The sequence below is a fragment of the Halyomorpha halys genome, unplaced genomic scaffold, assembly GCF_000696795.3.
Source record: "Halyomorpha halys isolate HHAL.00 unplaced genomic scaffold, Hhal_1.1 Scaffold20.1, whole genome shotgun sequence".
Taxonomy (NCBI): Eukaryota; Metazoa; Arthropoda; class Insecta; order Hemiptera; family Pentatomidae; genus Halyomorpha; species Halyomorpha halys.
The window spans coordinates 974,035-987,152 of record NW_027110474.1 but is presented as its reverse complement, the minus strand read 5'-3'; the positions used below and the strand labels follow the sequence as shown (position 1 = coordinate 987,152).

Genomic DNA, 13,118 nt, shown 5'->3' with positions numbered 1-13,118 from the left:
CAGTTTTTATTTAATTTCTTTTTAATGACTACAATAAATAATGAGATATATTTTTTAATGGAATCCTCAGGCAATAACTGACTAAATCAGATAGTGAATGAAGTGACATGATGAGGGAATTAAAAAACAATCTGTTTTAATTTTTTATTTATAACTTATAAATCTATTTTGGAGGTAAAATATAGCATCCATAGGAAATAGTATAAAAAGGAATGGAATAGTATAAAAAAAGTACATTGACAGAAAATGGCCGGATTTCAGAAACATAGAACAGTGGAAAAAGAGATAGGAAATAAAAGTTTGGTTTTAAGTATGAAAATTTATGTTGACAAGATGTGAACTGTATAATAATATTAATTATTGGTAACATATACAAATAATAATGTTATTTGTAGAGAACATTGTATACTTAAAAAATTTTGGTTTTATATTCTACTATTAAAGTTATGTGATGATGAATATTTATACAGTTTGACAAACTATACGTAGTTTCCAACTTTTTTTTTTCTAGCAGATTAAGTTTTTAAATGTAATAAAGTACTTATTAGGATAAAACAAGCATTAAGCTTGATTAAAAAAAAAAACACATATAACTTAATATAGAACTAATGGTAAGTACAGTACCTTCCAAAAGTGTTCAGGTTTTCCTATTGCTTCACCTTGATAAACAACTGTAACTTCTTTGTCTATAGGGTTCAGCTTTAATTCATCTTGAATGGCCTTTTGCATTTCTTCTGTTTCTAATTTTACTTGTTTGTAGCAATAACCTTTAGAACAAAACAATAGCAATAAAGCTTTCATAACTTTTAAACAAATGAAACTTCTTTCAATTAGTTGTTACAAATAAATAATTAAGAGGTATGTCTGATCTCAGTTATCTAAATGAATTGCAGCCAGGAAATGTTCGAATTACAGAGGATGTTTGGGAAAACTACTGGTCTAGAATAGGGGCATATATGTATTATTCCAAATAGATTTTGTATACTTTCTTGAAACCAAGATGATTCCCAAATCAATTTTTTTCTCAGATAAAATGGAATACCTTTTTATTAAATGATGAAATATTTTTTTATTATATGATGAAATACAATAAGTATCACTTAAAAATTAAAGGAAGCGGGGACTCAAGAAATCTTTTTTACCCATAGTGACATTGATTTACAATGACCAATTTATGGTTGAATTGTTTTAGTACATAGTTGATCTTAAAAGTATTAACATATTCTGACTTAGAGTTAGTTAAAATATTTTCAAGGCTCAGTTTCACCCCAGATCTTGAGTTGACAGGGATAAAAATGTAAATTTAGCTTTTTTAGATCTGCAAGCAGCTTTTGATTCAGTCCCAAGAGTCAAAATATGGAATGCATTGAAGACAAAAAACATCCCTTTAGAACTTATAGGAGCCATAAAATCTTCATATGAGGGCCCAAAGGGTAAAGTCAGGATAAATGGAAGGTAGTCTGGGAACTTTGATATGAAGTTAGGTGTCAAACAGGGAGATAGTCTAAGCCCTCTTCTCTTTATTGTTCTGATGGACGAGATATTGAAAATGCCGATGATATTGTGCTCATATCGGACTCCGTCCAAAATCTTCAGCAAGCTGTAGTGAAATGGGAAGTGGGGCTGGAGAGCAAAGTCATCCAAATTGGACGAGAACCAGAAGAGGTGCAGATTACTTGCAGATGACAAATCAAAGAGGAAGCAGAAGATTACATGTACCTAGGTACAGTTATTAGCAGAGATGGTAAAATTCAACAAAAAATATCTAATAGGATTAAAAAGCATATACCATTTATTACCAGATCTGCAATACAGTTGTTGGGAAGAGTGAAGTTGAGAGAAAAGTAAAACTTCACATTTTCAATGCAATTTACCTTCCCACCCTACTATACGGAAGTGAGAGCTGGGTCCTACTTGACAGATTGAGGAACAGAATCACCACCTCAGAAATGAAATATCTCAGAAAAGTAGTCTGCCGAACAGGAAGGGAACACTTTAGGAATGCAAGAATAAGAGAGGAGATCTGGGTGAAACCACTAACTTTAATTCTAGAGAAGAGGCAGTTGGTGGATCCGAATGGATGAAGGTGGACCCTGAAAAATTCCGAAAATCCGCGAAAATTGACTTTCTAAGAATACATCAGTGGAGATTTAAAAGTTTTTTCTTTCTAAATTGTGCTCAATTAGAGTAGTTAATGGCAATCAGTGAGGAGAAAAATGCAAACATAAATAACTGAGAACCATTAGTTGGGAATGGATGGGATCCGGTGAGACTGGAATCTCAACCATCGTTTTGGTGGATACCTATTTTATTTTTCTAAGAAAATATATGTATATAAATAGATATAAATTTCTGAAGATGGGGTATCTTAAAATAAATAAAAAAAAGAATCATTAATACAAGTAATAAAAAGGAAGTCTAACTTTGTTTAAGTAAAATAAAATCGTACATTACAATTATTTTAATTACCTTTGCTGTAATATTTGGAAAAACCAATGTTTGTTATTGTTCAATGCATACATGAACACTGTTGACACTTATTAAAAATTGTAATACTGTAACATACCACATAGATGACCAGCTTCATAGTCGTTTCCACAATGATCACACATCAAAATATTTCTCTTTGGAACTAATGGTTTCCAATGGAGTTCAGGAAAACCAAATTTACGGTTTCTTCTTTTCTCAATTGTCCTTCTAGTCTTTGGCACAGCAAAGAGAAATGCGCTTTGGAAAACATTTTCCAAGTTCGGTAATAATTTATTAGGGTTTAAAGCTGTTTCATTAACGACGTCTAAACTAAAACCTTTATAAGAAAGAAATGAGAAAAATGAAGGATAAAAACAGTGGCAATTTAAAATATACATCTATGGTCAATAGTTTAAATATATTACTACACCTTGAGGTGGCGGAGTTCCAAAAAAACAAAATAAAACCTGTGATTCAAATTTAAAATAAATTTCACGGCTTTTACAAATAAACCGATTGAGAAGCATGATGCTTTTAAGAAGGTTATGATAACAAACACTATCAGCTGATATGAGAAGTAACGGTCTATCAACATTCCCGAAAATGTAATCGTTATTAAAAACAAAAAATGTTATGGCCTTATAATATTCTAATTATGGTGAATTTAAACATCATGAAATATTATTTTAGCTTTATATTTCGAGCTCCTGAGCAATATTTCACTGTAGCAATGCATGAGATGTTTTCAGTTTGTATAGTACACAACAGCTGATCTTTACAAATGTCTGGGAGAGTAGTAGAGTAATGTGCTGGGAGACCGACTGTTCAGAACAGTTTGTACTATGGCTTGTATAGGGTCAGGTCGTCTTTGTGGTCGGGGTTTAGAGAAATTGTGTCAAATCGGTCGGAATACTCAGGCTCGGAAAAAATCCTCTGCTGCGTTTGTGAAAATTAAATCAACCGGATTTCACCCTCTACTTTCTGAGAAAATCGGAATAAAATGCCAGGTAATTTTTATTTTGAAATTTTGTAGATATAATTAGTTATTTAGTTGTTAGATTAATAGAAAATACTGATAACGTTTTCATATCTTATCATTCTTGATCTCTGCTGGATTGTCAACGTGATAGTGATTGGTAAAAAAAAAAAAGGTTTTTATTGATTTTGTGTATCAAATTCATTTTATATTTTCAGCTAAAATTCACAAAGTATTTTCATTGTTTCATTTAATTAATTTTTCCTGTTTATATTTGTTTTCATTTTTGGGTTAAAGGAATTTTCATCCAGGCAGTTCTTATCATTTCAAGGGTGTCTCGACAAATATAAATTTATAAGCTTTTATGGTTTATTTTTTCTTCTGTTTGTGTGTTTAACTGTTAATTCTGCCAGTAGTAAAATATTTTTGGACCAGTCATGAATAAATTCTTTTTAAAATAATTCTGGAATGTCTTGCTATTTAAATTTGTACCGGACTGTTATCAGACAGCCCAACAAGGACACTAGCGGTGTCAAGTGAGCTTTTCTTGAAACTAAACATTTAAAATTTGAAACTAGCAGTTTTTGTACAAATATTTGGTAATTTTTGATTACTTCTATGAAATTTTATATTTTTTAAACTTTATGATTTTTTATATTAAAAAAAAGAGATTAGTATGTGATTATTTATACGAAATTTTATGTCATTTAAAATGTATGCTTTTCCTATTTAAAAAAACAAACTAAATTACGCTTATTTTTATATTATTAGAAACCTATAAATATACTTTAAGCTCAGCCTTTGGTTACGCAAATTATTTTGAATTTTTATTTATAACTTCAAAGGTCTTATAAGTAATAGTGTGTCACTTAAAAATTTCAATGAATCTACCATTTTGTGTCGTTTCCTTTCATTCTATGAAAATTGCCTTAATTGTTTTTGTATGTTACCCTTCTTCTTCTTGAGTGGTGTTGAAATATATTTACAAGTAACTTTCTCGCCTGTGATGAATAAGTAGAGAAAGTATTGTAATGGGACAAAAATTGACCTCCAGATTTTGACGATTGGAACTATTTTAGCTTGGTTTATTTAATTTTATTTCCTTATTTCTATTTTATATTGTTTTATTATTTATTTACATTTTATTTTAATTAATTTATTTTTTATGAAGGACTACTTTCTTCTCGTGCATGTTGTTGAACATAAAATTACTTCTCCGTTAGGAAGATGTACGCCACGGCGTTCATAAGCTGTAGATATATATTGTTATAATTCAATATAATGAAGATTTATAAAATTTCGTTTGTCAATATATTGTCAAAATAAAAATTAATACCAAATATTAGTTGAAGAATATGAGGTAAAAGAGTACTTAAACTATATTTTATAAAATTTATAATGTCTAAAAGTCAAAAACTTGGAACAAAAATACAATTTTTTCAACACTTATACTATGCTATTTTTAGGAATCTTTTGCAAACCAGAAAAATAATAAAATTTTATCTTAAAAAAATGATATCAGCATACACAAACATTTAAATAAAATAAATACCAAAACATTTTTAAAAGATAATCAGTATAGAGAGCACATGAAATGTTCTTGAACTGAAATTACAAATGCATTCCATTCTTATCGGCCATAAAAATTTAAAAAAGGTTATTGAAAATATTTTTCAAAACATATGCCATATATCATTCACTACGTTTACTAGAATTTGGCAAAAACTGCTTTATACAATTTAATTTAGACGATGGAAGACAGTCGGTAATTGTAAAACAAATATATATATATATTTCCTTGAAGTTAATAAAAAAAAAATTTTACTAATGTAAAATGATGAATGATTTAAATATTTTGGGGAGATTTTACTTTTATCGTATTTAATTTTTATTAAATTACCTTTAATTTTCCCTAAGCTTAGTGTAAAAATTCATTTATTATTTATATTAATTTACATATTGTATTTTTAAGTATTATTTGCTAAGATCATAAAATTAAGTTGTAAATTAGAAGTATTGTTTTATTTTTTTTCTGCGTGTTTATTGTTTAAATCGGAAATTTCAAGGAAACAATAGTTCTATTGAACGTTTACCTGCGGCTAAGTTGGGTTTTAGATATACTATAATTAAAATTTAAATTATTGCCTGAAAAATAAAATAAAACCGTTCTCTTTCATTGAAGCAAATGTGTGGTTATATAGAAACAAAGGGATTAAATGTTTGGGAAATGACGTTTCAGATACAATGAACCACATAGAATTTCAGTTGATAAAAATCACCTGCCCTTTCTTAAAAATAAAAAAAATATATATGTGTGACTTACATTCCATTCGACTTTATGTTCTAAGAAGTTAAAGACAAAACATGTCCCCTTAATATTTATTCATTGATAGAATTTTTTTAAAAGTCTTTGTTGTTAAATCATACCTTTTGTAATGTCAGTCAGTGGTTGTAATAAAATAATAGATTATTTTCATTTTTTACTTAATTCAGTTACTTAAAAACCAATTTTTGTTATTATATTTTTTAATAAAAATTAATAATAATCTGATAGTTTTTTTTTACTATTATTTGATCGTTTTGTACCTAGAAGGGCCACATTTTTTTCGGAAACATTTTAAAAATCGAAACAAAGAATTAGTTTTCAATCAATTTTTTTACCAAGTTCTTTGATCTTTGAAACTGATAACAATAGAAGAAAGTTGAAACTGGGAAACCCTAGCAATAAAATGAATTAATTCCAAATATCTGTTGGGCTAAATATTATGTACCTTTTGCATGGCATCGAAGAGGAATATAATCCTGTATCAGAGTACTTTATCAGATGACGAATAAGAAAATAACCTGTTATTATTTTTTTCATGCAGTGATACTGTCTACTTCAACGGTTCCTAAACCTTTTTCGACACGGCACCTTTTTGGGCTAAAAAAAATTTCTCACCACACTTCTGAAAAAATTTAACAACTTCTCAAATATGATGCTTTGAGCGGTTGAGAATGCAGAAAAGTACGAAGTACATGTTGGAATGTACTGTATATTTGCTATTTAATTTTAATATTTTTTCTTTGTAATATTTTGAGAAAGTGACATTGCCTTGCGGTACCCCTGGCAGATAGTTGTGCACCGACTTAAAGAACCACTGGTCTAGTTTGATTTTTTAGTTTCTGTTTTTGTTTGTACTTAAAGATAGCTTTAGTTTGAATTAATTTTTCAGTTTATTCATTATTAAATTTATAATACTAGTTTAAAGAGTATAAAATTTAGTAGCAACGGTCATGATGAAGTCGACAAGTAGAATATTTCGGTGTGAGTCAAGCGGTGTAGTCTTTATCAATCACATATAGATACTGTAACTCGGTGTATAAAATCTAGTATATAAAAAATATATCTTTAAATAATAAAAAAAAAAAATATTTCTAACACACTTAATATGAAAACATGTTTCTTGCAGTCCTGTTAACTAATTAATAATTAATAAAGTAACGAATTAAGTCTCTTTTTTTTCGCTTTTATTCTCGAACTATATGTACTAGTGAAAATGCCTTATAAAACGTATTAAAGTGCATTTAATTCTGTATCGACTGGCTACCTTAACATAATAATTCAGTCAAGTAGGATGTCTTAAACCGTAAACAAAAAACTGACAATTATTTTGTAACAATACCTCCAAAAAACCGAGGTTTCGTTCTTTATACGAGTCCACACTTTAAAAAACGCTTAATATGCAATTAATTTGATAATTGAAGTAACGAATTACAGAATTTTAGGTTTTTTTTTTTTGTTTTTATCCTTTAAATCATAAACGGTGGATCTTAGCAAAAGAGCTACGGTGAAACAAATTGAAGAGCATTAAATTATGCGTCGAATAAGTACCATCATTTTATAATTCGATGAAGGGATATGTACGTAAACCACCTGTTCTAGTTGTGTATGGACTTGATTGTACTTAAGACCAGCTATTGGAGCCCTGGTAGCAACCGGAGCAGGTGGTTTACGAACATTTCACTTGACAGAATTATTAAGTCATGGTACTTATTTGACGCATAATTTAATTTGTTATACCACCATTTTTTCGATAGGGTTTACTACCGTTTAGGAGTTAAAAGTGAAAAATAAACAGAACTCATTCATTATTAAATTAAATTAATTAGCTTATTAGTAAGAGATTTAAAACCACAAGAAATACCTTATCTGTGTTAAATGTGGTAGAAGATAATGTTTAAAATTATTGGCAGATGTATGTTTCTTGATCTATGTTTTATATTTTGGGCTCCAGTACTTTCAGGTGAATATCCAGGAATTGTATTTATACTTATTATAATTTTATTATAAAAAACAATCTTTTGTTTGACTTTGTATTTAATTTGGTTTCACATTGTTTTGTTGCTAAGGCTAATGCTTACAGGAATCTAAACCATGGTCAACGATGTCTGTATTAAAAAAAATTAATACTAAATTTAAAAAAACAAGAGAATGGTCCGTAATCAAGCGCCATTTTAACTGGAACGTTCTAAGTTTTAATTTTACAATTATATTACTGCTACATTAAATATAAAATTTATTTGAAATTAATGCAATTATTGACATTAACTATTGATAATAAAATACTAAAACTAAATAAACTATTTCTTCGGGTCATGAAGGATTCTCTCATGTTTCCTTTTCTGGGGATTATGTTTTAAAATATGAAGTAAATAATCATTTAATTATGAAATATATATAGTTAACGATGTCTGAAATTAAAAAAAAAATGCTGAGAAAATTCTCAGTGATCGAGTGGGATTTGAACTCTTAACATTTTAGGTTTTGATTTTGCAATTGAAAAAACAAAATAAAACATTTATTCAAACGATGTATTGCTGCTACAAAATACAAAATTTATTAAAAATTTAAAAGTAATACTATCATTAACATTGCCGAACTCTTATTTCGATGAATGGAGAATTCTTTCATATTTCCAATTAGGAAGAATGTGTTTCGAAATATAAAATAACTAATCATTTCATTATGAAATAGATATTGTTTTATTTAGGATAAAATTAAAGATGATGCCTCATAAAATTATTTCAAAAATTAAAATTTTCTTCTGAAAGAATCGCGCCACCCTCCCTCTCACCCCACATTTCCCTCTGACGCCGTTAGTTTGATGCTAAAACATAAATAATTACAAAAAACAGTTACGAGTCAGACCAATGAAACCTAGTATCTTCAACTAAACTTGTTTTATAAAATAACTTAGTTCACGAATATCTCATAATGTATCCCTCATATGGAGAAAGTAGTTGTATTTGTTTTAAAAATAAATAGTTAATATAAAATTAGAACAAGAATTTAATATGTATGTATAATTTGTAAATGTTTACTTCATAATATGAAAGAAATGTTTACGTAAAACCAACCAACCTGTATTGAAAGTTTGATACAATTAAAAATAATAAAAACAAAGTATTCCATAATTTAAATAATACAAAATTTTTATATTTGTATTTAAAATTTGAGTATAAAATTGATATGATGAAGGGAATAGAGGATAGAGGAGAGAGGATGAACGTCCCTGACACAGATGGGGATTGGGGTGGTGAGGGAAGAGGTCGTTAGACCAAGCACTCTCTGGAGAAAGCATCTTTTCGCTTTCTTATTAGCTTACCTCTCGCATGAGGCTCCTTCCTCTTTGTTACTAAGGAAAAAGTAGTTCTGGTTCAACAACATACTATACCCGAACCCAAAAAAGTTGGTCACCTATATGGAAGAACATTATGTGCAGGGCCTAGCTTAGGGGCTTAGATGGTAGGGGGCGCAAGTTAAAATGAATTTATTTATTTAAGTCACAAAGAAAACATTTATGATGAATTAAGAAAAGTCTGTATTTAATTGTTTATCTGTAAAAATCATTAAATACTGGTAATTTTCATAGATTTTTGATTTTTTACAAAATTCGAAGAAAAAAAAATGTATTAATTTAATGGATCTGAAAATTGAAAAAAATCTATTGAATTGACAAATGAAGTCGCCATCAATACATTATTCTTAGGCTGAACTTTAGGCTCACAAAAACCTAAGAAGATAAAAAGGGAGTTATTGTAATTTTGACCCATCAGAGTATTAAGTTAAAAAAAGAAGACATAATTATGAATAATATAAGAAACTACTTATCCATAATATGTTATTTATTGTTAAAAAGAGGAATAATTATAATATTTCCTTGAGATCACTCGACAGAAAAAGTGACTATATCTTGAACTAAAAAGAATTATTCTAATGGTATAAAATGGATTTTGAGTTTTCCATATGACAACTGCGTTTGCTGTTCCAAAGAAAAATATCATTTATTTTATAAATACCATTTTATATAGTCAACTTCTTTATTTATGTAACTAAAGGGCTAATAATTAAATTAAAAAACATGAAAATTTAGATTTTTTCTTTTGTTCGTTATATTGTGACATGCCTAAGAAAAGAACTCTTACCACAAATATTTATTCTGTTAATACCTCAAATAGTAGATTTGAGGTAAAGAATTTCAAAGTTTTTTTTATAATTATTTATTAATTACCAAGAGCATCTTAGCCTTCCTTTCTCCTCACCGTATTCTATTACTATTAAAAAATGAATAACAAATGTATGACATAAATAAAATTATAAGTATATAAATTAAATAATCAGTATGTAGACTAAAAGAAATTTTTGACACGTTGAATTGGGAAAAGAATATGTAAAAATGTTTGAAAGTTCTAGGTCGATCCGTTTGAAAGTTATCGAACCATGACCGGTTCTTTTCATTTTCGTCCCGATGTGCTGAGGGAGAGATGTGTTATAAAGTTCCCGCGATACCTGTTTCAGAACGACCCCGAAGGATTTTATTATATAGATGGCATAATAATTTTTAGCACATGTTTTTTTTTCGCTGTAAAAGTCGAAGTTGTTGTTAAAAAAATAAAAAGATATCCCCCCCCCCCTAAAATCATTACTTTATATTAGTAATTTTTTTGGGAGGGAGGGATGAGAGGGGATCTTGTGATTCAGTCAGTTATAAAAAAAAATTATTTTTGTAACGTTTCTTGATTTCATTGTTCATGTATATACATGCCTGGCAAAGAACACTGTTTTTATTTTTCACTGTAAGGAATGAATATGAGAATATTCAAATCTAGAAACGTCTTTAAAATATAGTTGTTTATTATTGACTGAACCTAAAAAATATATCAAATTAACAGACAATAAAAAAGTGAACAATAAATATATCGTGACGGTTTCATATAAGGTATTTTAGGACGCTGATTTCTAGGATCGTACTTGTTTTAAAAAATATAACTTAGTCTGTGCATTAATTAAATGACGAATTTCTTATTTATTTATTGATTTGAAGTAACAAATTTTGAATTAAACTCAACATTTTATTCCTAACTAACTTTGTTTCTATCAGCCAAACACTAATTTCATTTGATTCGAAATAGTGTAGCAGAAGTGTTTGAAATTTTGAATCTTTGCCAATTCGTCACATTGCCCATTCAGTTTCACTACAAGGCACGTGTCAAACTTTTTCGGAAGTAGAACTACCCAAAGCAATTCACTAAGATCATTCTTTACATTGTACTATCTACATGTTGGTAGTTATTACGGAGTCCAATGCCACTAGGCAATGGATAGAAAATAACTTGTGTGAATTAACTATTTTTGGCCAGACGTTTCCCATAAGCTACGGTTATGTTAACCACCTGGAATCGAATCAAAGTTGTATATAAATGTATTTGGTTATAAATATTTTACTAAATGCCACTAGGCAATGGATAGAAAATAACTTATGTGAATTAAATATTTTTGGCCAGACGTTTCCCATAAGCTGCGGTTATGTTAACCACTTGGAACCGAATTAAAGTTGTCGAAATCCGTTGCCCTTGGCTATGTAGTGTTGCACGATCACACTTCTTTTTGTGATAACATAGTGGAATCTTATTAAGAAATATTGTCGATTTCCAACCGAATGTTGAGAAAGAGTGTAATCTTAAGATAGTTTGGTCTTTTCCTTATTCAATCTCCTTGTTATGGCGCCCGTTTGCTGTTTATTTCATTGAAATAAGATTACTCATTGCTTATAGGATTCTTTTTTTATTTTATTTAGTTTTTGTTATTTACTCAGCAAAGTATGACAACTTTGTTCCGACCAAATGGCAACATCTATCGGTCGGTGCCAAAATCACATACAAAAATGATAAACATAAATTAAATTTACAGTTTTGATTATTAGGGTGCTGTAGAGGCTACTACGATTTATAAACTGGAACAGTACACTATGAACTAATTTCTAACCATAAAACTAATAGTTCAAATAACAAAATACATAATAATAAAATGGAAATAAAGTAAAATAATTAAAAGAACCCATAAGAGGACACAAAAAAGGCCATTTTTCCCAGCCGGACCCGCCCCACTAAGATCTCCAAGGAGCAAAGGTCCTAAATAACTTTTAAAATATTTGCTTAAACCGGGATGAGGAGACATTAAGATAGTTTAATCGATCAATTTTTAAAAAGCGCCTGAAATTGGAAAACGGCGTGAAACCGGATCTTAGTGGGGCGGGTCCGGCCGGGAAGGATGTTTTTTTTTAATTGCATGTCGTACATCGTACCAACCTACTCACTATAATTGTCTGTTTGAAAAGTCAGATAAGTAAGGCAACCACGGAGGGCGGGAGAGGAGGATTTCATGCCGTTTCTCAATCTCAGACGCTTTTTAAATATTTAATTATCTTAAAGTCTCCTCTTCCCGTTTTGAGCAAATATTTCAAATTGTGAGCTAATGAAGTCGTAATATGTATGGAGCGAACTTGGTTAAAAATAATAATGCAATATTGAAAGGAATAACATATATAATAAATATGTTATTATACTACATACAATAATATATACTATATGTATCATGGTATCTAACATAAAGAATACAAAAAAGAAAGGAGCATTGAAACTAAAGGATATACGAATGTGATGAAATAATATATTGCTAATTTTAATCTTAATATAATAAATGGAAGTCATTAAGTGGAATTAAGAAAAACTTCAGGCAGGTATGGTCATTTAATGAATCAAAATCAGTTATTGAGATTCATAGACCATTGAAACAAACGTTATGTTTCAGTAAATTTTACAAGGTTTGAATCTTGAATCATAATCTGAATTTTGAAGAAACCTGTGTATTAGTTAAATTCTTATAAAAATTTCTCAATTAAATTCCGTAGAATAAGGGTAACAAAATCATTTCTAACTTTTAAATTTTTACTTCTTAATTATAATCATTGAATGTATCTTTATATTCCGTAAGTCGAAAACCTGTATGGTGAAAATAGAAAGTTTTCGAAATTTCATTTAATCTCCATCTTTTAGATGACCCGGAAAATAAAGTGATTTTTGAAAAAACAAATTATATAAATAATTTTTCTGGTACACCCAAAGTCTTGAACCGTTTCCTAATGAAATTTAATTAGTTTTTTGTGGTCAGACACCTTTGTGTCATTGAAGATTTTGCTTATTTAACTGCTGATTTTCATTATCTTATTATTAAAGAAAAAGTTTTAAAATTGCAAATGTTTTGTCACAATAATCTTCTCAAAACGGATTTTTTCATTTCTTAGATCAATGATTAAGTTTTATGAAAAATGGAATATCTAAATGATAAGTT

General features: G+C 28.8%; 2 protein-coding genes across 2 annotated transcripts in view; one reads left to right on the top strand and one right to left on the bottom strand.

The window, feature by feature from the left end:
* mRpL32 (mitochondrial ribosomal protein L32) overlaps nt 1–3,044 on the bottom strand; it is a 5,158-nt gene extending 2,114 nt beyond the window's left edge. Inside the window, exons 1-3 of the mRNA XM_014422061.2 lie at nt 2,900–3,044; nt 2,567–2,806; nt 625–767 (exon numbers count right to left, since the gene is read on the bottom strand). Coding sequence (XP_014277547.1) covers nt 625–767; nt 2,567–2,806; nt 2,900–2,996 — 480 coding nt within the window. The 5' untranslated portion in view covers nt 2,997–3,044. The remainder of the gene's footprint in view (nt 1–624; nt 768–2,566; nt 2,807–2,899) is intronic.
* A 197-nt stretch (nt 3,045–3,241) lies between these two features.
* qless (decaprenyl diphosphate synthase subunit 1 qless) overlaps nt 3,242–13,118 on the top strand; it is a gene marked incomplete in the record, with an annotated part of 229,671 nt that continues 219,794 nt past the window's right edge. Inside the window, 1 exon segment of the mRNA XM_067048657.1 lies at nt 3,242–3,476. Coding sequence (XP_066904758.1) covers nt 3,312–3,476 — 165 coding nt within the window.